We start from the raw sequence: 27,228 nt of genomic DNA, 5'->3' as shown, positions 1-27,228 counted from the left end.
CTCTTTGGCGCGGCCTGCCCCTCATCTCCTCCATCTGTTATTCCTCTATAAGTAGAGACGAAAATGTTAATATTATACCACAAAATAATGGGAGCCTTGATTAATTATGAGTATAGCGCCAACATCCGATCCATGGGTCATTTCAGAGCTCTCTCAGCTGATCTGATGTAACTGAATAACATACATATTACAAGCTATTGTTGGAAAGAAAAGTTGATGGGTGACGAACATTTCGATAGAAAGATAAACACATTGAGAATACAGAAGATGGAGAGATGCCAACCTCCCTACGTCAGAGCTACAAAGTGTGAGACTTGAATTGCCTTCGGAAGCGTTCATCGTTGTAAGGATCTTGGGTGAGATTACTCCATGAGTGTTGCCTGGTGATGATAAGGTGGTAGTATAGAGCAGATTGGAAAAATCTTCCAGGAATGCGTTGCCTAACCCGGCTGAACCAATAGGTACACCAGGATGCATCCTGTGATGCTGGAAATGCATTGGAGGGACATGGCCTCCCTGTCCTTCTTCTGTAGTCCATTTTCATGTGTGTTCTGTATTTTATTCTGCACAGGAGTCCTGGCAGTGCAGCTCTTCCTCTTTTTGGTTTGGTGTACAGATCCTTGGGATACCCTTATGGCACCCATGGGTGGGAGTACAACCCTGTACCCCTAGTGTATGTTTTTGGGCACCTTTGTGTGGCCCACAGAGCAGGGTATGGGCTGGTGGTAGCTCCATGCAGAATTTGACAGGTGTTCTGTGTAACCTCTATTTTGGGATACCCAGGCCCTGCCATTGGAAGCAGTTGATTCCTGATAGGAGACAAGATGGCCCCTGTGTCCTTTCTGTTGCCTGTTACCTTGTTTTCCCAAAGTCCTGGGAAGCTCTGACTCTGTCCCTTCCCCTTGACTGGCTGTTGGGTGAAAGTTCCATATATGGTATTGTGGGAAAGTCCAGGCCAGACTGGCTGGAGCCTTCCCAGTGACCAGTACACCCTTGGGGTGGGACCTGGGTGAATGGAGTGTGTGACCAATATGCACTTCTTGTTATGGGTGTCTGGTTTCTGGTATGTGACACAAAGACTGAGACAGCCCTGCCCGAAAGTGGTATGAATGCAGTGTGGAGTGCTGAATGGCTGGGCACTTGTCCCAATACACATTCCTTGTTGTGAGTGTCTGGAGGGAGGAGAATGGCCTGAATGCACTGTGAGCCTGATTGGCTGCCTGCCTGCATGAATACCCTTCTGAATGATTGGTTGCCTGAGTGTGACCCAGCAGAGTGAATGAGAGACCAAACAGTATATTTGGGGACCTCTCACTGATGGAAATTGTTCAGAAGCTGAAGTCGATACTTGATGCTAACTCTTGAAGCCGATCCGGAAATAGAAGGTGAACTGCTGTTCCCTTCAACGCAATCTGAAAGCTGCTGTGCCTTCAAGAAACTGATCCAAGAGAGGACCTGGCTAGGAGACCTCTTCTCAAGCTACGAGGGATCATCGTGCACCAGCCAACCTTCTCCAACGCTCCCTGGAAGTCAGTCCTTGAAAGGCTGACTACCAGAGACGGGGACCACCTACGAATCACGAAGCGAAGGGCCCGGACGTTGAAGTCCATCACCATCGACCGGAGCCACAATGTTCCATTGCCTAAGACATTTGAATCAAGGAATCACTTGCTCATCACTGTCGACCACTTTGTCCCGCCAGAGAAAGTCAAGATCACTGACGAACCAAGGAGAATCTGCCGGTGGGTTTCCCGCCATCCGAAGACCTCTGAGATGCAGATGAAGATCCGGAAGCCAGCTGAGGTCACGTCCCGTTCACCTAGGCCATACGCCGACGACCCAGCCCTTGCTGGGCCAAAGCTCTTCATTGACTCTTTGCGCCAACAAACTATCGTCATCGAGGTGCAACGCATGCCTCATCTTCGCGGGACGTCCACGACCGATCGTCGACGAGCACTGCCAGGACCGAAGCTGCTGCCTCGCGACCTTTGTTCACCCTTTTCTTTGTGGGATCTCGACGATCCGTAGCTCCTGCCTTAAAGGGAGACACTCAAGAAGGATCCTTCGATGACCCAACGTCAAACTGTGCTAAACCAGGTACATTGGGGTGGTAGAGGAGATAAGCCTCAAATATACAATATATGGACTGGGCTTGTTTATTTACTTAATTTACAGGTTGCCCAGGTGGGGGGATCCTCATATAGAACTGTGCTTAGCGGTAGGGGCCCAGTATTCTGGCAATTGTCTAACCAACTATTTTTCCTCCTAAGTCGATTGTTGGGTCACTTTATTAATTGATTTGTATGTCATTTACAACTGTCTACAGTTGATGCATTTTAATGGAATCTAAGAAGCAATTGTGGTACCACATTGAGACTGTATATATTTACCATTTTAGAATTACCTGAGCACAAACTGTGTTATTGTGATTGTGTATATAATTCAAACCTTATTTATTTAAAGAACTGTGTTATCACTAACATAGTGTGTGGACATTCCTTTGTCGGTGCTTGGGACTACACTGTACTTAAGAACCAGCCCGCATCACCTCCTGAGACCTTAAGCCTTGAATGCTCGTCCTCGATACCAAAGAGAGAATCTTGGCTACCCCCCTCCAGTCTTTACACACCCTTAACATGGACAGCCTTCAGTGAAGGACAGGGTACTCTGTGTTCAATGTGACAGAGATTTGTACCCGGGGAAGCCAAGCCTGTGGACTTGGGCAGTCTGAGGAGGCCAGGGGTGCAGCAGAGAGCATAGGATACCCAGCTCCCAACTCCACCCATGAATATTCTCTTCTCCTATAAGAGTCCACGTCTCGTGGTAGAGATGCTGTTATGAGGGGTCTGTCCTGTGGCAAGACAATGACCCCAAAGGGTTCCTCACTTCCTATTCATAGGTCTCCGCCTTCTGGTTGATCCCAGAGTGCAGAAGAACAGGTTGGCCCCAATTCAACCTTTTCAAAAGAGGGAGACATACAGTTAGAAGTTCCTCGCTTTTGCATCTGTTTTCCGGGAGACATCCACCAGGTGCTTTGGTGGCCATTTCACTGTACCAATGAGCTACCCAAATGTGGAGGCTAACAATCGGGTGGCACTTCTTTGTGTAATAGGTGGTCTTGCAGAAATGTAAGGGCTTTGTAGATTAAAGTTTTTCATGCAAAATAATCAGGGTGTTGCTGGTTTAATGGAACTGGCCAGCCAACTGTGCATCCTGACCCCGTAAAGGTTATCCATTAGAGGGTGTGTACTGGGGGAGGAGCTCCTGCTCCTGCTTCCAGATTGCTTCACATGACAGTCTAGTATTACTTGTTGGGTTTTGTTTATAACAGTGGGCATAGTGCATATACCGGTTTATATCATGGAAACTGTTTGCTGAAGTAAGCAGGGTCTGAATCCTAGGTTGCCCTGCGAGTCAGCCTGAGGGGTGTCATTATTATTCCCTGTTTGAAGCATGGCCCTGTGTGCATTGTGGCACCATAGAAGAGCTGTTTACAAAAAACATGATTTTAGGTCCAAAAGTCTTAGAACTAAGGTCTCACTTGGGTTGTCATGTGATCAGGTGTGAAAAGGGTAGCACTTTATATAGATGGAGAAGTTGAAAATGTCCTCTTTTGGCGACTCTCAGGTCGGCTGCGGCAATGGAATCTATTTGAAGATGGCCTTTAGGTTATCGACTATAATCCGTGGGAACGGTCCTTGTCCTAGAAATGTGGGACAAGATCACAGAATTTGTTTTCGGAGGATAATATCTGTTTTTGCTCAGTTGAGATACAGCAATTGTTGTTGAACATATGTTTCATGTGAGAGAGAAATTCCAAGATCTTTTAGTTTTCATCCCAACAGGCAAGTATATTTGTATATCTTAGCCATCTTTGTGGACCCTGCATGCATAAGTTTGATTTATGGCAGTGCCCTTTCTACTTTCCATCTTTATTAAACTAAGTATCATTTAGTAGAATAATGCTAACACCTGTCATTTACAATACACTGAAGACATCCTCTAAAAGCTAAAAACTTGGGTCTGGTCACAAGTCAATTTTTCCAGGTCGAAAATGATCAGATTTGAATTGACAGCTCAAAAATGCAATACATTGAAAAATGAATAATTGAAGCTGCAATTAATAGAAAATATGTCAAGAGTAACTGAAGTTTAAAATGGTTTATTCAAAGGTGGGAAAATATGAAAACAATATTTGTGTGGAGATATTTCTGCATGTTAAAGAATTAAAACTTTGCAAATGCAACAGTAAAGTGTGGTTGTCTTTTCCTATATAGTTCATATTTCAATGTTAGCACAATCTACATTAGAGCCAGTCTTTGGTATTACATTGTTACATTGATTTCACTGACTGTGCAATTCAGCAGGAAGTCACATTTGTAATGTCAGCTCTATTTAGACTCTACATTGAAAGTCTGAATTGGGACGCCCTTAATTGCTTTTTTTCATTCAGCTTGGTGACCATTTTTTGTTGATTCAACTACCTCTCTGAGGGACTGTATTGAAGGACATTCGGTAGACAGTTCTTTTTTTTTTTAGAAATATTCAATTTCATGCTCCTGATCCATTTTCATCATGGTATTTTGTCTTACATTTGTATAGCGCTTACTACCGTAGTTCATGACTATGAAACGCTTTGCAATGGGAAAGGGATTTGTTTATGAAGACATGAGAGGAGAGCTTTGCAATTCAATATGAAGAGTTTCCAACTGCATCGTCACAAGATTATCTACAATTAATTAATGATATCTCTCCTAGCTCATGGAGACCATTGCTTAAGGTCCATGGGAATCTGGTGAATACCCAACCTGTCGAAAAACCCTGGCTTCACCATTGGGTAATCTGCCGAGGAGAGAGAGTGGGAATTTGGAAAAAGCTCCTTTGCCAGCTAGGAAATGTAGCTTACGCCTGCTCTGGAACATTTGCACTGGTAGAATAGCTTTGATGGCTGTGGGAGAGCATTCCAGTGGAGGGGACCAATAAGTGAAAAGAAACCGATGTGGGCAGAGGCACCAAAGGGAATCGAGGCCAGATAGATTGTTGAGAGATGATCTTCAGAGAGAGATCAAGAAGGAGAGTATAGGGAGATGTAGTCACCAAGGTAATGGAGAAAGAACAGGGGTAGAGTTAAAGACGAGGAGTAGAAACGTACCAAGGTAGTGATCTTGCACGAGAGCCATCCAGCATGGTAACATTGAGTAGGTGAGGATCTGGGTAAGTCATAGAGGGTGTGAATAGCAAAGTTCAGAACTTTACTTAGGGTAGTGACGGAGCAGATGAAAAGACAAAGGACAAAGTACGCTTAGCATTAGTACAGTTTGTAGAGCATCAACTGAGTTGTAATCTGGGACAATCTTCTTAATGTTGAGACGGTTAATCCTTGCTGTGGGGGAAGTGGCTGTGATGATAGAATGTAAAGTCACAATCAAAGAGAACCCCAAAGTTGCAAGCCATGGGGGATGGAGGGAAGAGGTCAGGAGGAAAAGAAATGGAGGATGGAGTGGGGAGGTCAGGAGGGAACTAATTGGGTATAACAGAGTGGGGTTACTGTTCTACTCTATGAGATAGATGACTTCTGTTTTATAGAGCTATATGGTGTTGGGCAGTGGTGTGACAGCTGGAGGACATGTCTAGGGTGCAAATGACAAGTCCCATGACTGATTTGTGATGGATGACCAATGGGAGAGGCGCAGGGGAGGACATGTTAGAATTCTATGAGGTGTCAAGTTCAGTGTCATTTAACCCAAGGGAGGCAAGAATTTGGAGGAGGCAGGAATGGTCCTCAGCAAGGCAGCAAGGAGATCAAGCAGGATGGTGTTGGAGGAGAGATGAGAGTGTTGGGAAGAGGTCAGGAAGTTGCAGATATGAGTGAGAGCAGTTTCAGTGGAGTGATTACTCCAGAATCCAGATTGCAGAGGGTCACATATGTGCCTTAAGGTAGTTGATGATCTTTAAAATCCTCTCTCTCAATGATTTGGGAGTGATGGGGCAGAACAGGGACAGGTCTATAGCAGGAGGGGTGTTGGGCTCTGTAGTGTTTTTTTTTAATTATCAGTATGACCATTGTTACTTTGTTGCAGTCTGGAAAGGTAACTTTTAAGAGACAGAGGGAAGGGAGAGGAGTGATAGTTCAAAGTGAGAGGGGCCAGTTCTTGAAAGATCTGGGGTGCAAATTGATCAATAGGTGCACAGGATAGTTAAGATGAGCAGAGGGTAGATATGAGTTTGGTGGGGTGAAGAGGGATGGTTAGGAAAGTGGGCTGGTTGAGATGGTGTGATGAGAAGGAAGGAGGGGTGGGAGCAGTGTGTTGCACATTTTGGTGAATTCGGAGGAGAACTATGAGGCAAAGTCATCATTGGAATGGGAAAGGTGGATGAGGAGTGGTTTTGGAAAGTGGGGGAGGGCATAGCCCGATGGGCCATGGATATCATGTGAGGGCTTGAGCAAAGAAGTGAAATAAAATTGGTTTGGCATGGGGATTTGTCAGAGTGGAGATGTAGCTTGTGGTCAGGGATAGAGCCTTCGTAATACAGTAAGATGAGCGAGGGAAGGAATTTTGCAATGGCACTGGACGGTTGCTCTCTGCTGTTCGATGGCTGGAGAAATCATGCTGGAGTCCAGGTGTGCGGGAGGAGATAAAGGAGGATAGTAATAGTTCAAGCGGGTAGCCATTGTGATGTTGAACTGATTGAAGGCATAGCCAAAAGGGTGGGCGGCGGGGTCAAGGGAGCTTGAAGGGAAATCTTGTCTTGGGCCAGGAAGGAGATCATAGAGTCAATTCTGAATTTTCCTATGGTGATACATGAGGGAGGGGGAGCATGATTGGAGGGGGAATAGAGCTGGTGAAGTTGATAGGTGAGTTTTTGGAAGTAGAGGAGTCAATAGAGAGAGAGGGGAGGATTTGGACGAGGAGGATATGAAGATAAAACCTACAGAGTTGCCATAAGTATGGATGGGAAAGTCACGCAGATTGATTTTGTATTTGTATTTATTTATATTTTATATAGCGCCTTAAGCCAAGGCTCTGAACAGAGAAATGAAATACGGTACAATTAAAGTAAGTATGCATAGTCAATGAAAACAATCAATCATGTTGAGCAAGTTGGAGAAAATAAGACGTTAATGACTTACAAAATAGAGGACAGACAGATATAGAGCAAAGAGAGTAAGGGAGAGCATTCCAGTGTAAAAGAGCTAGAAGAGTAAAAGAATGAAAGCGAGATTGAGCACATGGGAGCTGAGGAGGCACAAGAAGAAATTGAGAAGAAGAATGCAGAGATCGAGAAGGGATATACAAGGATACCAGAGCAAAGCCATGGAGAGATGTTGTAATCTGGCTTAGAGAGCAGCTGTGTGTGATGTCATGAGCTGGTGGAATGTTGGTGTTGGCAGTTCTACTAGGGATCGTTAGAGACAGAGAAAAAGCAGTGAGCTGAGAAGTATGGGTGTGGGGGTGGGCCCGGTGTTTCCCTTGTGAAGTTGTGTCTTCAGTGTCCCCTACCATCCCTGTGTTTAACCTGATGGAGAACAAGACCAGGACAATAAATCACCATAAACTTACCTTGGTGTCCAGGACATCCACTTTGTTACACTGGCGACGGGGATGGGATGGTAGGTGGATTTGCCAAGCCATCGGCGCTGCTGGCGGGGGTGCAGCTCTACTGGAACACCACCCCCGAGGAAGTCCCAGGCGGTTCTTATCCAGTTGGCCTGCCGTGTGGAGTTCATTGCCCCTGCATGGTTCTCCGGTGAGGTTCGTGCCATGAACGCCTCGCGTTGCATTGGGGGCAGCGTTGGCTCTTTGAGGCCAGTTGGAGTCAAGGAGGCCGATTTGTCGTGGTGACGGTGCTGCAGGGCCGACAATCTGGCTGGTGTTCCTTTTACTAGGAAGAGCCTACATCCGTTACAGACTTGCACCTGGTTGTCGGCTGCGGTGGCTGTTGAGGGGCATGATGCAGCCGTGGGTACCTCCCTGGTCGACTACCTACATGGCGATGTGCGGTGTCGCGGAGCGGACTGTCTCTGTCCATGGCGAGGTGCGAGCCGAGTGATGCCTCGTTGCAGGGGGCTAACAATCTGGCACCCCCCCTCCCGTGTTGGGGCTTGGGGAGCGATTTCTTTCCCCATGGCTTCGGTTGCATATAGGTGACGGAGATTGCCGCATGTCGCCCACGGTGCTCTGGAGGAGAGAGTGCGACCCGTGTGGGTGCTTGACGTGCGCCTGCCTGTTGGAAGAAGTTGGTGGTAGCCCCGGTGAAGTTGCTGGGACGGCGACTCCATGCCTACTGGTTGCGTCACGGCTGGGAGAGGCGTTCCAGCGGGGTCACGTGGCAGTGGTTATTGTTTTCTGCGTTTCAAGCCTCGTTCTACGCTGGTCGGAAGTGAACAGGAACGCACCTGAGGTAGAGCGTATCTCTGGGATTATAACTCACTTCAGAGAGGGAGCTTATCACTGGGATTGAACTGGCTTTGGTTGAGTGACCTACACAAGCGTGTCATTTCATTGGAGCATTTTTCCCATAATGTTCGCAGATTCCGTTCTGATCAAATGGTGTTTGGAATGTGTCTGCGCAAATAGAGTTTGGAACGTACCTGCGGCACGGTGTGGCTATGGGACTTTCATACCAAGTTAGTGTTTCGGCCCGTATGTGTGGATATGAGAGAGTATATTTTGTGGCCCATGTTAGAGGGAAAGGTACATGGCGTCCCCATTTTAAGTCCTTGGGAGTAGTGTTAGGGGTATGTTATTAAAGGCCGTTGTCTTGTGCCTGTGAGGTGTTCTGTTGTGGCCTTCCGTGGAGCTAATGTCCTTTCTCAGAGATGTAACTTTAGGGTTTTCTACCCCTCTCCTTTGGTGTGTGAGGGGGAGTTGGAGGAAGGTGTCCATTAATTGGAGGCAGGTGTCCAGCACTGCACCTGTTCATAGCGAGGTGCCACTCGTGAACTGAGTGTTCTGGGACATAAGTTTCTTGCAGCGTGGAACATTTATTTTCATGCAGTGTGCTATTCCAGGTCAACCGGCGCGTGAATTTTCCCAGTGTCCTCATGACATTTCTGATTCATATGCACCTGAATGTTTTTTTTCCATGCAGTGTGTAATGTTATAAATCTCATTGTTTTGTATGCTTGTTGTTGTGTATGGGTGAGGGTACAATGAGTGGTGCACGTGTGGGGTCGCGTGGTGCACGTGTGAGGTCGAGTGTTTATTACTGCATGGGGATTCCTAGTGCTTGGTCTAGTGCCAGGGTTGATTGCTATGTCTGTGTGTTAGGGTGTGTGTTGAGCAGTCTGACTGTTAGGTGTTGTTTTGCCATAATGCCCAGTTCTGATGCTGGGGTAGGTCGCTGTGTGTATGGTCATGGGTTGAGTGTTTGGTGTGCCTGTTTCCATAATGTTGTTCTGCACTTTGAGTTTGATTGCCCATGTGGTGTTCAGGGTGTTTGGTGTGCCTGTTTCCATAATCTTGTTCTGTTTATGTAGTGCCTGGTCAAGCGCCGGGGTAGGTCACTATATTTGTGGTGTGTCTCAAGGCAGTGTTTGTCTGTTATTCCACAGCTTGGTTTGGCGCTGGTGTAGTTCGCTATGGTATTTTTGTATCTCAGTCGTCCCTGATTCCGAGTGTTGTGGTTGGTGTTAATGTAGTGCTGTTGTGGTCATAGTGCCTGGTGCAATATCAGGGTAGGTCGTTATGGGTGTTGTTCTCAGGGCAGTATTGTGCCGTCGTGTTTCATAGCGTTAGGTTTAAAATACAGTTTGGTCGCTATACCTGAGTATATATTTGAGTTTCTTTTTGTTCTGTAGCGCTTAGTCTAGAGGCCTAGGTAGGTCGCTATGGTTGAGGCTTTATTTGGCTTTGCCAATGTTTCCAGAGTACCTGGTTTTGGACTGGGGTAGGTTACTATGTTGGATCTGTGGTTGTGCAGTTACCTCCTGATTCCTAGTTTGGTAAATCAGGTTATCTTACTGATGTGTAGAGGTGGTGTACCGTAAGAGAGAGAATATGGCCAACGGTTTAGTGGTAGTGGAGCCATATTGTGGGTGCGGTTCTTCGTGGTACTGCAGTCAGAGTTGTGCTGTGTAGGTCCCTCGGTTGTTGTTGGGCATTTGTTGTTGCTCCGTTTAGTGGGCGGTTGGTTTGTGCTCAGAGGGGCAGCTCTGATACTCCGGGGGGCAGACCGGAGTGGAAGGTGTTTAGTGCATAGGAGGGTAAGATGGTTAGGTAGTTGTGTTAGTGTTATCTAACAATAGTGTGGCTAGGGGTGGCAGCCCTAGGTTCTGAGGGGCAGCTCAGGACAGGCGTAAGTGCAGAGTTTATTGTTTTAGTCCTCGAGGGTGAGAATCGAGGGACTTGGTGAGTTGTGTCGAGGTTTGTGGCATGTTGTTGTCATGGAGTTAGTGTGACGTTGGCATTTTCTACGTGGTCCGTCTTGGCCTGTGAATGGTTCCCTTTGTGTGTGGTTCCTATTTGTTGAGGTTTCCAGGGCATAGGGGGCCGCTGTGTGTGGGATTTCTGGTACCGTGTTTGTGTTTGGATGATTAGGGTTTGGTGCTGGTCGCGTTACCTTAGTCATTCTCTTAAATACGACACATAGAAAATTACATTTAAGTTGGTAGTGGAAAGACAACGAGCCAAGAGTAATGAGAGAAGGGGAAATTGAATCACGAAAGGAGAGAATACAGAGAAGGCGATTAGAAAACAGATTTCAGAGGAGCAAGACGTGAAATTGGGAGACCAAAGAGAGCAGTAGAACGGCAAAAGAGTTGAGAAAAGATCAAAGAGAAAATCAACAGTTTTGAAGCTTTAAAAGTGAGAAAAAAGCGGGCTTTGCAGATGTTATATATAATGGTAGCGGCAGGCTCGTGATGCTTAAGAAATATGATCTGTAAAGGAAAGGGTAGAATCAAGATGAAGCCCCAAATTTCGAGCTGCAGGGGAGATTGGGAGCAGAGGTGGCGGAAACGAAATAAAAGACAGAGGAAGAGAAGGGGCAAGAGTATTAGTAGGGAAGAAGAGAACCTCTGTTTTCCCCGCATTGAGTGTGAGATAGTGGGTAGACAGCCAGAATTTAATAGCGGGCAAACAAGCAGAGAGATTGGTGAGTATCAAAGGAGAAAGATGAGAAAGAAAGGAAAGGTTGAGTATCATCAGCATACAAATGGTGTGAGAGGCCAAATGAAGAAATAACCGCAGCAAGTGGGGAAGTATAGAGGGACACAGAAAAAGACCCAGAACAGACTCTTGTGGGACGCCATGAGCAAGCAGAAAAGAATAAGCTGATTTGCCAGCCCACAAGACAGGAAAGGTTCTTTGAGACAGATATGATTGAAACCAAGAAACAGCAGAACCCGTATAAACAAAAGATGAGAGAGATGCCAATAAGAGAGAGTGATCAACAGTGTCGAATGCAGCAGATAGAACCAAGAGAATAAGAAGAGATGATTGTTTAGAGTCGTGCGCAGTGAGTAGTGAATTCAAAACCGAAAGGAGAGCAGTTTCAGTAGAGTGACGAGGGCGAAAGCCTGACTGCAATTGTGGAAGAATTAGAGACAAAAGTAGAAACTTGGAAGTAAACCAACCGTTCAATTAATTTTGAAAGATAGGGTAGTAAAGAAATAGGACCAAAGTTTCAGACAAGCAAAGGGTCAGCAGTAGATTTCTTTAGAATTAGGATAATAGAAGCATGTTTAAAAGATAAGGGAAAAGTTGACGTTGAGAGTGGTCAGAGAAAGTGGAGTCCAACTGCAGCTGAGAGGTTTTGGTCGTATTGAAGAGTTTGAGGTCACCCATTATGAGGTCAAGGAGGCCTTCTGGGAGAGATTCAAATAGTGGATCAAGATCATAAAATATTAAGGGTGCTGGGTGGGCAGAAGATGAGAAGCACTGTGATAGGGGTGGGGTAGAGGTGCTGGATGGAGATGCAGCCACACACGGAGGGAGAAAGGTAGGAGGGGACAATGGGGCTAATGGGTTGTCTTTGCTGTTCATCCATACCACACCACTGCCTTTTTGGTAGGATGAGGAGGCAGCCAGTGTGCAGGATGGTGGGAGACGAAGTGGTCAGTGGGGAATTATGTGATTTTTTATAGATGGACTGGACTGGACATTCCATGGGCCCAGAGTGAGTTCATGTGGGTGCCAGAGAGACACACAGCCAGAAACCATGTAATCCTGGCTATAAACATATATAGTCACTATTGGTATGTATACAGAGATCTGCAAGTGAGATGTGTGGTGAAGATGGGAGGGGACCTTAACATCAAGCGATCTAGTGCGATAGTGTCAATGGCAACCAGCCACAGTCTCAGCCGTCCATGTCCAAGAAGGGGAAGCAGACTGAGTATTCTCAGATCATCTTCGAACTTGTAAAAGCACATTTAGTGGTGAGCATTGTGAGCAATTCATTCATCTTGGTAGAGAATTGTGCTCCTGTCATCTCGAGAAAGAAGGCATCAATGTCATATGTCTCTCCAGAACAAGGGCGATTATTTCTGAAACTTGTTTCCAAAACTCCTCAGTCATGTAGCAGAAACAAATCAGGTGACCCAACATATCCTATGCTGGTGACCAGCAGACTCTGCCAAGTATTCTTATCTGACATGCTCTCACACTCCACTCTAGTGATGTCTGTTTAAAGGTCTGACAGCACCTTACCTAGGGCCCTGGTTGCATCATTTCAGAAAGTCCTGGGGATCATTTTTAATTTGGCCTGTTAGGTGGCACTTTAGCACCACCTATAAGCCAAAACTATTGCATTACAGTACAAATAGGGAGAAATGGAATATGAGGAGGGAAACGAAGCTTGTAGGTGTTCTTTTGTTTTTTGACCACCCATTGACTGTCTGTGGCCATGCTAATCCCTATGGCTATTCCCACCCAGTAACTGCCCATCCCCGCCCAAAACACCTCACAAGAACTCTTTGAGCTCACTTTAATAAGGCCATGCCATCAAACTTGGCACTCTAGTGCCTGCCAATGTTTTCTCAAAGCTGTCTTCTGAGAGTTGACTTAATTGGAGTTGTAAACCTGCTACTGGTGTAATACAAATGTTTTTGATGAGGTCTGCCTTCTGAAACTTGATTTAGAAGCACTACATGTGTACTTCACTGAATTCCTAGTAAAAATAAGCATTGCCAAAGCCAACAGTTTTTGCTTGTGTATAATTATTAGGCATTTGCCAGACACTGCTAGATGCCCAAGTACTTGCACTGTTTTGCAGCTGCTACCATCAATAGCCACTTAACACCACTACGGCAGTGACTGGCAAATGCCTTTCCCATGCCTACACAAAAGCCCAAACTATTGGCATTGCCAATGCTTGTTGTTACTTTGCATGTGGGCCGGGTCTTTTCAACTCAACAGCTTGTACTTGTGAGGCTGGAAGATCGCAACCAGCAAGTTGTTCCAGACAATGCTTACCTTTATTAAGAGGCAGCGGAGGGGTGGGAAGGGGAGGAGGAATCTCACTAAGACACCTGCGAACGAGCAACAACTGAATCAATTTCAGGGCTGCCCTAGACACACAGGCGCTGCAGAAGTAGATGTGTATGGATGTAGTAGTCAGATCTATTGTATGCCACAAATTCATGCATTAAGACAGGCTTGCCTGTTTTACACTCATCTAAACTGGCTATGTGATCGTGTTCTCCTATATACCCCTTCTGCGTGGCTTAAAGCGGGGACGCGGCCACGCGCAATGTTGTGAAGTTCAGTGATGCTGCAGTTAGAGGGTGAACTGTTTATTTCATATATCAGTTTGCCCATTAAGAGGGATTTGTAAATTAGGAGGTAGTTACTCGGTATTGCAACTGATGCAACCAAACATTGTTGAAGCTGTTTTGTCAGTCCCAGGTTTTTAGCCAATGTTTGCTGTGATGAAGGAGGCAAGGTGCGCCTGATGAGGGTCCATGAAAAAGTGAATGTTCTTCAGAGATTTGGTGATGTCTTTAATGCATGGGCCATTGAATATGATTAAAGCAAGGGGCTGTGGGATGTGTGGTGTTGGACAGTGAGTTCAGGTCTAGGGTGTGCCTGGATATTGGGGGCTTTGGTAAATCTGGTGTTAAGTCAGTGAGTTCAGGTCTAGGGTTTGCCTGAATACTGGTGAGCTTTGGGATGTGTGGATTTGGACAGTGAGTTCAGGTCTAGGATTTGCCTGGATATTGGGGGGCTTTGGGATGTGTGGGTTTGGACAGTGAGTTCAAGTCTAGTGTTTGCGTGCCGGTCTAGGGTTTGCCTGGATATTGGGGGGCTTTGGGTTGTGTGGTGTTGGACAGTGAGTTCAGGTCTAGTGTTTGCCTGGATATTTGGGTGCTTTGGGTGTGTGGTGTTGGACAGTGAGTGCAGGTCTAGGGTTTGCCTGGATATTGGGGGGCTTTGGGATGTGTGGGTTTGGACAGTTATTTCAGGCTTTGGGATGTGTGGGATTGGACAGTGAGTTCAGGTCTAGGGTTTGCCTGGATATTGGGGGGCTGTGGGTGTGTGGTTTTGGACAGTAAATTCAGGTCTAGGGTTTGCCTGGATATTGGCGGGCTTTGGGGTGTGTGGGACTGGACAGTGAGTTCAGGTCTAGGGTTTGCCTGGATATTGGGGGGCTTTGGGATGTGTGGGATTGGACAGTGAGTTCAGGTATAGTGTTTGTGTTCAGGTCTAGGGTTTGCCTGGATATTGGGGGACTTTGGGATGTGTGGTGTTGGACAGTGAGTTTAGGTGTAGGGTTTGCCTGGATATTGGGGGGCTGTGGGTGTGTGGTTTTGGACAGTAAGTTCAAGTCTATGGTTTGCCGGGATATTGGCGGGCTTTGGGGTGTGTGGGACTGGACAGTGAGTTCAGGTCTAGGGTTTGCCTGGATATTGAGGGGCTTTGGGATGTGTGGTATTGGACAGTGAGTTCAGGTATAGTGTTTGTGTTCAGGTCTAGGGTTTGCTTGGATATTGGGGGACTTTGGGATGTGTGGTGTTGGACAGTGAGTTCAGGTCTAGTGTTTGCCTGGATATTGTGGGGCTTTGGGATGTGTGGGATTGGACAGTGAGTTCAGGTCTAGGGTTTGCCTGGATATTGGGGGGCTTTGGGTGTGTGGTTTTGGACAGTGAGTTCAGGTCTAGAGTTTGCCTGGATTTTGGGGGGCTTTGGGATGTGTGGTGTTGGACAGTGGGTCCCTGTCTAGAGTTTGCCTGAGTACTTGGCCAATCTAATTTTTGCAAGACCTTATTTAGAGGCGAAGTCGAGTCCTGGGAGGGAATCATTGTTTTGGGGTGATTTTGTTAGCTCTTGCATCTACTCTGTTATTATAGAGATTCTGTTTTTTTGGGACACCGTATTGTGCACGCTGCCCCTTCTTGCCATTCTCTCCTCCTACCCCCCTCACTACGTCACACTCCTCCCCGTTGCTCTGTCTCCCTCTCTGTGGTTCTCACCCTGTCTCTTTGCTGGTTCTCAGTAATGGACATCCAGCCCCCCAGGACTCACCAGTTCTGCCCCAGGGTGTCACGCTCGCCACCATTACTTGATAGAGTGAGTGTGATGTTCCCACTGAGGTGGCATTACTTACGTGTCATCAGCTCTCTGGTAATTCTGTGGGCATGGGAACGACAGGCAGCGGAAGCCACCGTGGATGTTGAAGCAGGACTCCGAGGTAGAGCAGTTGTGGGTGCCCAGGGCACATTCGTCGAGATCTGCAGAAGGACAGTGCCAACATATAACTCGCCAAGGGGGGGCAGCAACAGAACAGACTCATCTGACCCACTAAATTAAATTCCCTTACAGTTAGTTCCATTACAAACACGTACGGCCTCCCCCAACCCCCACAACAAATACCGACATCGGAAAACAATTCTGCCATGTGACACATGTTCCTGCCAATCTACTTGGAATTCAGTGGTGGGCAAGATGCGACCCTCCAGATGTGTTGGCCTTCCACACCCATGATCCCTCACCATTGACCATGCAAGCTAGGTCTGAAGGGAGTTGTAGGCCATCACGTCTGGGTGGCTTCATGTTGCCCAAGACTGATTAACCAAATGACAAAGCCATACACACAGCAGCCCAACGCTGGCCCTCACAGTGAGCATAAAGGGCAAACCTCCCACTTGAAGACAAGCATGGGTGCATACACAGGTGGGTGGCAGCTTGTTGAGATCTGGGGGAATTGAGGGGCAGGCTGAAAGCCATAGATAGAGAGCTGAACGGGAAAAGCTCAGGGTACAGAGCGGAATGGAGTAGCTCAGGGTTTAGCGTGAAATGCAGGCACTTCCAGAGTGCAGACAACTCTGCAGATGAAGAAAGTGCTGGACTGGCAACCCCTAGGGACACCCAGGTACAGAAATCCATTAAGCAGGCCCCCAGAGTCTAGACCAGGATGGCCACACCTCCAGGGATAGATTCCATTAAGCAAGCCTCCAGAGTCTAGAACAGGCTGCCATTGGCCAGACCTAAAGGGATAGATTCCATTAAGCAAGCCTCCAGAGTCTAGAACAGGATGGCATTGGCCACACCTCCAGGGATAGATTCCATTAAGGAAGCTTCCAGGGCCTAGACCAGGACGGCCACACCTCCAGGGATAGATTTCATTAAGCAAGCCTCCAGGCTCTAGACCAGGATGGCCACACCTCCAGGGATAGATTCCATTAAGCAAGCCTCCAGGGTCTAGAACAGTTTGGCACTGGCCACACCTCCAGGGATGGATCCATTAAGCAAGCTTCCAGGGTCTAGACCAGGATGGCCACACCTCCAAGGGTAGATTCCATTAAGCAAGCCTCCAGGCTCTAGACCAGGATGGAATTGGCCACACCTCCAGGGCTAGAGCATAAAGAACAACCCTCGAGGCAGGAAATCCGATTGTATTTTAGCCCTGAATCCACCACAGATGTGAAGAGATGACTCGCGCCATTTAATTGCTTTCATACATGGTTAGTAAATGACCTGGATGCATCATTGCATTTCTGTTGTTGCGGGCCAGGGGAATCTTATAGTAAGTCCATTGCTGGAATCCTTTTTACGGGCAGGGAATGGGTGTTTCCAAATTACGCTGTGGGACAGTACTTAGAGCGTATGCAGCCCTGATTTAGTCACATCTACCAATCAATGGGAATAGGGGACAAATCTAATTTATCGCCATACTTCGATACATATAACTAAACTACAATGGAACAGAACCTCCAATGACCAGGGTGAGGAGTAGAACTAACAACCCTCCCCTCCAGGTACAGAGCAGAATGGATGAATCTCATGGTATAGAGTAGAATGGACACCCCTTAGGTCATACTGCAGAAAGAAGAATGCCTCGCCCTGGCATAGACCAGCATTGACAAACGTCCAGATTTAGAAAAGAATAGACATGTCTACAGGCAGGCAAACTCCATTTGTAGGAACCTCACTGAGCACTAGCCTCCACACTGACCACTCACGGTTCCATGTGTTAATAACCCCGCAAAAATATCGCCATACATAAATATCGCTATATTTTTCCGGCAATATTAAGCCATGTAACCTGCGGGGGACACCCCTGCAACCCTCATAGTTTTTGTTGATGGTGCGGGGAACATCCCCGCAACTACCAGTCCCAATAACCCCATGAATTATCCCCACTAATAATATCGCCTATGGCCTTACCCCACGACCATATACATGGCAATATTATTGGTGGGGACAATATTACCTGACACCCCACTCACCACTCCCTGAGCACTCACTGCTGGACGTAAGCCCTCAATTTCGACCGGAGTCCAGCCTCCTTCTGAATAATCACTTTCGCCCTTAGTCCTCACCTTTCCTCGCATGCTAATCTGCTCATTGGTATTCACCTCCCCTTTCTTTAGTCACGTTTCCTCTGAGTGCTCACCGCCTTCGAAGTACTCACCTCTGCAATTCCTGCCATTCGGGGTGAGGGTGTAGCCATGAGATGGGCAGGTGCACTGGAAGCTGCCAAGGCTGTTTACACAGTGATAGGAGCACATGGACCCCCCACTGGCCGCACACTCGTCGACATCTGTACATGAGAGACAAGAGCACGGGGTATTAGAGACACTGGCTCCTTGCAAGCTACTTACTTTCCGCGGGACACGTTACTTTACAGCATCTTCCCTTTACACTACCACATTTTTAATTTTTCAACACCTCATGCTCGTGAATCCCTACTCTCCAGAATGCATACCTCTGACATGGCAGGCACGATTCCCACTCATAACCAAAATACCGTTTTCATTACCATACGAGGCTCACATCACAGGTGTATTTGTAGAGCTTTGTCTCGGGAGGATAGCTCAAGGGCAATTCTCGGGAGGATAGCTCAGGGGCAACGTGCTCGCCTTGGAAGCAAGACGATGCGGAGCAACACAGGTTCGATCCCCAGGTCTGCGCTTAGTAACCTCTGGGTATTAAGCGTGTTCTGAATAACCAATTAAAATTAAATTAAAAATAGTTAGAGCACACCTTGGCACTATTGACAAATAACAGATGTTTATTGTTACCCAAATTAATGGTACTCATTTTATCGACCTCAGAATGAGGGGCCGAGTGAACCTGTGACCATGAGATCAAACACAGGTCCCTGTAGTGGATGTATTAGTCCACTGAGCCATAGACCTGGCTTCCGCAGCCTTTCCAACTCTCAACAACAAGAGGCCTAACTCTGCACAACTGGCGGCAGAGTGCTCGCCATCCACAAATCCTCCCACCACCCTCAATTCCAATGAAATCCTCTACTACCACTTTTCTCACCCTCACACAGACCAGCTCACATGCCACTTCATCCTTAGATGATTACAGTTTTAAAACGACACACACATTATTAACTTGTTCTACAGGCTACACTGGGGGGAGGGTAACGTTCCCGGGGCCCCATTAACCGCCCTTGCGTTGCTCGGGCCGTTAGCTTGGGCTGCCGGGCCGTCACCCCCGGTGTAGCCCATGGAATGGATCAATAACGCCATGGTAGAATGTCTTACTAAACAACACATGGGTGATCTACTCTTTCCTCCAAGGGCAGACAAAGCACCATGCATCTCTCGCACCATTGAACAATAAAGTCCAGAGCCTCAAAAAATGTTTGGGCGCAAATAAGGAGATGTGCAGTGCACCTGATCACTTATGCCCAGTACAGTGGCAGCGCATTTTACATAAGTTCATTCACATGCCCTTTCCCTCCTTTGCGCATTTGCGTAAATAAGGGGGCGTTTCAGTGCATTTACAAGCCCATCCCGAATTCACAAATGGGATGCGCTTTAAAATGCCCAGAAACGAGGGTCTTCCCCATGCGTCTGTTCAGGACAGGCACAGGAGGAGGCAAAAATTATGGTAGGGTCACTTCTGACCTCTCAACCACGGCTTAAACCACAGCTAGCTTTTCCACCCCGCAATGAGACAGGTCCTTTGCCGGCCCTTTTCGGAGAAATGCGCTCTTAGCAACCAGGTGGTTCCTGGGAGCCGCAATCCCGACACTAATGCATGAAGGGGGGCTGTGCATCTATGAGCCACCGTCCAGCTCCTCCAGAAATGCTCAGGTCACCTTTGTGAATAAGGGGACCTGACCTGAGCATTTCTGAAAAAGAGCAGACGAATCAATCGCATTCTGTGTGCATCTTTCGTTTGCGCTGTTATTTGAGAATCTGCCCCCTAACACTTTTAAAGATGACTAGAGACTACTAGCCATACATTGCAACATTAGAGAAAATGCGGGTGCAGATCCCAACTGACCGCAGGACTCACTCCCCTGAAGAATGAGTGGATCCTCCCAAAGCCCAAACACTAAAGCAAGCATCAATTCCTGCCTGGAACATCTCTGCTGCCTTTGAAGAAACATGCAAAGCCATCAAGACATTTATCATTCATGAGATTCAAAAAACAGATACAATGTTCATCTTTACAAGCAATCCGCAAACATCCCCAAGTCCTCTGCAGTACACTCCCACATGCTGCTCCATCCAACACTTAACACCCACTGACCTCACCACCGGGGCGCAACAAAACCTACATTTCAGGAGTGGGGAGTGGGGGGAGTGAAGCCTTTCAAATGTTGGGAGAGGTGCTAATTTCAGAGACGGTGGGGGAGGGGCAAACTTATTTGTGTGGGGGCATCTAACTTCTTTACACATTGTAATGGGACTAGGGTAATGCAGCTTCAATGTTACAGGCCGTTAACACTCTCCTTTAAGTCTGAAAGCACCCACTTAAGGACTGCTGTGAGAATGAGCGGTCTCCTGTCCCCTCTATACCCTTTCAATCACTCGCCTGGCATGCAAGCACTAACCCCCACATCATGATTTAAATTGCCTAAAACATGTATACATATGAATGCAGGTGCTAACAGTGAAATGCTTTATGTTAGTAATTGCAGGGCCTTTGTTAACAGCGAAGCCCAGGAGCCGTTTAACATCTGTGTCCCATTCTCTCCGGCCACGGCTCTGAAGGTCAGCCGAGTCCAGTCAACATAGCCCAACATTTTCAGGGATGGAGGGGGCTGAAGCCCGGTCAGCTCAATGGTGTTGCGCCATTGCCTCACCAACATCCTAGCATACCACAAAGTCAACAGACACATGGCAAGCATACCCCTGACATACATTATCAACCCACATCCCAGCAGAACCTTCTCCTTGACATCCCCCTCGCCTACCTTGACTAAGACATGTCGTCTTCCTTTAACCCTCCTGAAAAAGAACACTACTTGCCAGCGACCTGAGCAGCTGATGCCACACTACCCACTTGCCATTCCTTATAAAGGGGCCTGGAAAGGCAGACCCTACACCTCTTCAAGGCCATGTAGGCCACCACCACCTGCTAAAGTCTCACGAAAAAAGCATTTGGCCTTGTTGAGGTGCCCAAACAGTAAACATCCAGGAAAGCACAGACACTGTCCGAATACCGGACACCAGAACAATGGAGTCTCCCCAGAACGGGTGTTCTCAGTTGGCATCCCTTGGCAGGGATGTGCCCCAAGTACTACCCTCCGCCAATCTAGAGTCTTACCCTGGGCCACATGATGCCTACATCCATATAAGAGAAGACTGGGAGACGAACCTTCGCCGTGCGTGACTTTGGAAGACTATTGACCTTACAGCTAGACCTACAACTCAAAAAACACCTCTTGGTGCAACACCTACCTTCACAGACTGGCAGCTTAAATGCCTAGCCACCACCAGCACAAATGTTGAGCCAACGGTACCAACCAACTACTTGTGCTCCCCAGCTTATCATCATAGCTCCCAACCTTTTGTGTCGCAAAACACCTGATTTTGCTTTTGGCGGGTGAGTCCCTATAGAAGTGAATGGGCGCATACAGGGCTTGCTCTGTGCTTTATAAATATTCCAAATTAGATGCATATCCAACTCTCTAGAAATTGCACTGAACACTTTTGTTGCCTCTGGGACACACATGTTCATTCTCAAATGTGAACCAACTGCCCCATTGGCAGCTCCAATCACCTAGAAAGCAGAGTGCCATGAAATGTAGATGCTCTGTAATTTGGTAATCGGTTATTAAACGCGGGTTCGTTTTGTGGTGCAGTAATTAGTTGTTGGAGCATTTCTAAAGCAGTCATACCAGTTCTGAGATTTCTTATTCTTTCTGTGGCCACGTTGGGCTATCTCCAGGAAGCATGACTCATTGCACAAGGCACAGCCCCTTTACCGGCCTGTATTTTCTTTACCTTCGATCACCTTCCTGATCCAACGTAACAACGCAGCGTCTCACCTTCACACGTGACCTGGTCCAGTGAGCTGAGCACGTATCCCGGCCTGCAAAGGCAGCGGTAGGATCCGTCAACATTGGTGCATTCCTGGTGGCAGGGGGCGCTCTCACACTCGTTGACATCTGCAGACAGGAGAACAGAGTTTCAGCCATGGCAGACTACTATCATATCCCCCTATCATACACATCCCTGTTCGTCCCATTTCTTTTCAGTAGTCCCCACATTACACATTTTCAGCAATCGCAACACTTTTCTGATGAGAACATTTGGAAATTAAATAGGCTACCGCACAAAAGAGTTCCTTATAGGCCAGTCAACCCCTGCCTGGGAGGGAGATGTTGTCACACAAGCAGAAGAAAATAGTGTTCCCATTGGATTGCATTAGGGTAAGAATTAGTTTAGGAGGGAGAAAGTAAAAAATATCAACATTTTTGATAGAAAAAAACAGGAGTCTCCCTCCTAAATCAGGAGGGTTGGCATGTGTGCTCGAGGTGTTCATCTAAAGCACACATCGGTTCTATGTGCTATGTCTGCTTTTTGAAGGTAGCATACCAAAAAGACTGATTTATTCTGGCCTACTTTGGGCAGGCCTCAAAAAGACGAACTATCACGTTGCTGTGGGGGGTTCAACTCCTCAACCTTCCAGGCTTGCCTCAGCCGCTGCCTGCCTCCCCCACCACATACATAAACAGACACACAAATACGCAGACATATGCCCCCTGCCCGTTAACAACCTCCCTCCTTTCTCCCCACCACACAGACACACACACAAACAAACACACACACAAAGCCACTCACCTGAGAGTCCCAGACTCATCTTGTGGGCTCTGACGCTCCTCTCAGCCCCGCACACTCGTGTGCAGCCGGGACGTGACAGTTCGATTTAGAAAGACATCTGAAATCACTCTGAGCGGTCTTTCTAAATCGATTGTTTTTTTAATTTCGGGTTTTCAAAAACTATTTTTGCACTCCATAAGCACACATCAGCAGAGGAGCAGCCAGGGGTGCCTTTGTGGCAATAAACACGTTAATTTTGCCCTCATTTTACGTGGGGTCTGTGTACAAATGAGTTAGGGTGTAATGACCCTTGGAGTGCCCCTGGCAGCGGCCCGGCTGCATCACTCACAGCGCCCCCTCACACTTCCCGGGAGCCTTTCTTTGCTAATCCCAGGGGTCTTCACGGATAGCCTGTTACAAACCTTCCAGTGCCCATCAGTGGGGCATTGATTCGTCACTCTACGCTGCTATCAAACCCATCCTTCCTAACTCCAGCCAACTCCTGAACATACATGTATAGTCACCTCTTCAGAGTAAGACCCGGTTATGGAAAATAGGGAGAGGTTTTGATAGGCCAGGGCCTCTGAACAGCACCAAAGGCTGTGGGATAGTTACACACATGTCACGTACGCCTGACGTGGCTGACCTTTCCAAAGCTCTGCCTGCTTTTCATATGCACCACTTGTAGTAAAATTCCTTGATTCTGCTATGGCCCAGTCATTTCTTCTGCTCAAATAAATAAATAAATAAATAAATAAATAAATACATAAATACATAAATAAAGATCCACCGGCAAAGCTGGAAAATAACTCAAAGGGCCGGCTTCGCTCATCGGGTAATGATGCAAAGTGATTCCTGGCGGGGATTGCTGGCACTTATCGAAAGCCCCTTGCTGGCCATCAAGCCACACCTCCTTACAGAACCCCTGCTCGATTTTGTCGAACTCCATTTCCTCATAGACTGGTTTGATCACCCATTGCTTACTTCTTTTAGAAAAGGCCTTAGTGTAGCGAGGCATCCTTACATTACCCTTAGTCCTAGATTGTTCACGGCCGAGATTCTTGTTATGGGCCAAGAGCGCTAGTAGAGTCCTATGTCTCATGCCCTGTATGCTGAAATGCAAGTGCTTTGGCCTGTACTTTAGGCACATATTGTGGAACACCTCCAAACCTCCTGTGTTTCAGAATTCTGTCAGTCCCCTCAAATCTCTTGATAGAGTTTTATCGAAAACAATCTTCTCAATGGCTTTGTGCGTTGGTGAAGATGGATTCAACCACTTCTTCTTCCGTGCCTCCACTGGGGACAAAGGGCCATGTTCACATTGGTGGAAATGTAGGTTTTCTGACCAGCGGTGCACGTTGGTACAGTGGTGCATCACTGACCGCCATTTTTCAAGTAGTATTTCCACTGACCCTTCACAAGTTTTGGAGCTCCACCAAAGATGGTTGCTGATAGACTGGGACCACTCTGAAATACTTTCCAACCCTTTTTTTTCCCCTGCAGCCGAGATTTTCTTATTGATTGATTTAGCAAGATGCCATACGTCAAATTGATGTTTAATATGTGGGAACTGCTCTCTCATTGTCTTGGCAATTTAAACATGTCTGTCCGTGGCTATGAGGTCGATGTGCATTCCCCTTGATTGCAGATATTCCACTGATTTTATAAATCCTAGTTTCTCCATGGCCACTGAGGATGTACATTGTGTTACCAGCACGACCACCGAACTCACAATTTTCTTACTATCCATGTCCTGAAAGTGGTAGGTGCAGTACTTGGCAGAAAATCCAGGGCTGTCGCACTGTCCATTGCCGGCTAGCCTGAATCTTTTGCCTTCGAATGTACTTGCTAGAGACAATTGTTCAATTTTCCAAGCATCACTAATGGCTGGAAACAGATAATCATGTTGATATTTGTAGTACTGCGTTTTTTAAATGAAATGGAGTCCCAAAAACTGAAAGAAAGACTCTAACTTTCTAAAACTGGACCCACTAAAAAGTGATGCAGCTGCACACAGTAGATTGCCTGCTGGCTGTTTCCCCAGCATCGGTTGTGCAGACCATGAGAACGTATGATTTAATCTACAGGCGGCATTTATTTTGACGTTACTGCCTTTTTTTTGACAAGTGACATGAATCAATGGCTTCCCACATACTTTCCCTCTAACGGAATGCCCACATTTCAGCATACTTATAATATTCATCAAACAACTGTCGAATACTATGTATTTGCCCTCTTTCATTAGACTGTCATCCGGCATCAAAGTTGTTTCGGCCTGTGACGGTGAGGACATACCACACATTTGAAAGAAATATCGCTGCTATCAAGTTCTGATGCGTCGGTGAATGCTGCTGCTAGTTCATTCTCTGTCATTTCAACATCTGCTACTTCAACATTGATGGGAGAACACAACAATGTCGAAGCTTTTTTGGTGGCAATTTTTTGGCGGGTGTAGATTGTGTGAATTGATCTGCGACTACTTCAGAGCTATCTTCAATACATCCAGTATCATGTTGTTGTGGTGGTGCGGTCGAACTGTAGCAATGGTCCTTTACAACTTTGCTGGATTCTCCGGACACATTCATTTCATGTTCTGGCCATTGGATATGAGCATCTCTAGTCTCAACACGCGGCGTCTGAATTAATAGTTTCTCCATAGTGTAAATGGTCTGACAAGCAACATCTCTCATTCGCTTCACTGTCTGTGTATGTATAGTTCGGACACCCATGGGTAACTAGAGGCTAGATTGGAAAAGGGATGTTCAGTTTAAACACAAGATAAAGTATAGTACAATTGACTGGAAAAAACATAAAATAGTCCCCAGCACAAAAAAATGTCTAAAGTTATGAACTGTTTGTTAATAACCTTATTTTTGTTTCTTTTCTTTGCAACTTTTTTGACTCGACCTTCAACATCTGCACGCTGTTGCTCCGATTCGTATCCGCATGTCTCCCCTTCCTCTTGCGCTGCAACGACTATATTTTCTGTATCCGCATAGACAGCACGGAATGAGGCTCCATCGACTCCCTGAAACATAGTATTTTCATTACTGTGTATCAAAATATTGTTAGCATAAAACACACGTGAGGACGAACACACAGGTACATCTCAATAGCGAAACACGATTTAAACATTGTGTGGAACAATCAAACGACAAGTATTCGAGCTCTGATGACCTAGTTCGGTGGAGCTGTCAGTATCCATACCTCTGACTCTGCATGGACTGCCACGAATGATTGTATTGAAGAGGAGGCATCAGCAACTCCCTGAAACACAGTACTTGCGTTAGTATGGTTTTCAATATTGTAAACATAACACACACTTGGGGTCGACGGCACATGTACATATAAAGAGATAACCACAAATGTTGCATTGTCTAAAAGAATCAAGGAATATTTAAATATGATCAGATTTAATCGACTTATTTCTCCGGTTTCTTTACATCTGAATCATCTAAATGGGATCTTGTGATTGTAGTGGAAGCTCCATCGTCTCCCTGAAACACAGTACTTGCGTTAATAGGGAAGAAAGTATAGCAAATGGAATCACGTTATATGATCACGCTCGATGGAGGTGTCAGTATCCATACCTCGTGCTGCTGAAGAATATCTATGGATGTTGTAAATGTGGTGTGCGCTGCCAAAAGCTGTTGCGCCGATGCGTAACCGCATGGTCCCGCTTCCCCTGAAATTACTTGAATGTCAGGCTCCGCATCAAGTGCGTGGGTTGACGCTTCAACAACCGCCTGAAACATAGTATTTGCATTACTAAGGATTACAATATTGAAAACACAACACACACTTGGGGTCGACCGCACAGGTACATATCAATGGCTAACCACGAATGAAACATGGTATAGAAGAATCAAACGAAAAGTGTTCCAGTCCTGATGATCACGGTCGATGGAGCCATCAGTATCCATACCTCGTGCTGCTGAAGAACATCTAGGGCTGTTGTCAATGTGGTGGACGCTTCAGCATCTCCCTGAAAGACAGTTCTTGCATTAGTATGATAACACTAATTATAACTGAAAACAAACACCAGGGGATGACAACTAAGGTGTTTATCAATTGGAAAGCACTAACCAAACAATTGGTAAAATAATCACACGATACATAAAAACTATTACTTGACATGCATAAAACAAGTCTGTAGCGGAATAGCCAAGTATGATTACCTGATACGCGCTAGAAGTGGTTGATAACTGCGGGCACGTCACAGATGTAGAATGTTCTTGCTCCAGATACAGTGGATAGTCAAGCAGTTGTAAAGGTAAATTATTGTTTGATGATGAAATGCAAATATTAAAAAATTGCCATGTAAACCGACAGAATACTTGAGAATAATGCTATTGAAAATGCGCAATATAGTACAGTTCCCTGTGCCCATAAATAGATTTCCTTTGGGGGTTATAAAATCGAAAAATAATTTATCAAAAAGCTATACACTCATATCAATATCGAAAGTATTACAAGGGAGTATTATAAGGGACACAACACCTAAAATATCAATTAATCCATTTGGCTACCTACACAGTACCGCAAGGCCTAAAGCTAAATCCAGACACTTGACTCACCAGTGGCGGAATGTGGACAAATAGAGTTGGAATAGCGTTTGCGAGCAATTTTCGTGTCGTTCGCCGTTTATTCTTCTTTGTTACCCAAGATGTGGCGTACATGTTCGAGGAAAAGTGCCGGCTGCAGATGCGGTATCGATCACCTCTCTTGTCCTCTAAGACTTGTTGGACTCTACTTTCCAGCTCATCCAG

At 46.4% G+C, this 27,228-nt stretch overlaps 1 protein-coding gene across 2 annotated transcripts in view; it reads right to left on the bottom strand.

Annotated features, from left to right (window-relative positions):
* Positions 1-27,228, bottom strand: part of LOC138567242 (fibulin-2-like) — a 1,012,531-nt gene that overhangs the window by 7,375 nt on the left and 977,928 nt on the right. For both annotated transcript variants that reach the window (XM_069645241.1, XM_069645242.1), the window contains 3 exons: positions 21,685-21,804; positions 17,857-17,985; positions 15,550-15,673 (listed from right to left, as the gene is read on the bottom strand). In XM_069645241.1, the coding sequence (XP_069501342.1) occupies positions 15,550-15,673; positions 17,857-17,985; positions 21,685-21,804 (373 nt within the window). The remainder of the gene's footprint in view (positions 1-15,549; positions 15,674-17,856; positions 17,986-21,684; positions 21,805-27,228) is intronic.

This window comes from Ambystoma mexicanum, chromosome 2p (genome assembly GCF_040938575.1).
Source record: "Ambystoma mexicanum isolate Mex_15411 chromosome 2p, UKY_AmexF1_1, whole genome shotgun sequence".
Taxonomy (NCBI): domain Eukaryota; kingdom Metazoa; phylum Chordata; class Amphibia; order Caudata; family Ambystomatidae; genus Ambystoma; species Ambystoma mexicanum.
Note: the sequence above shows the minus strand (reverse complement) of the source record. Positions and strands in the feature narration are given on the sequence as shown.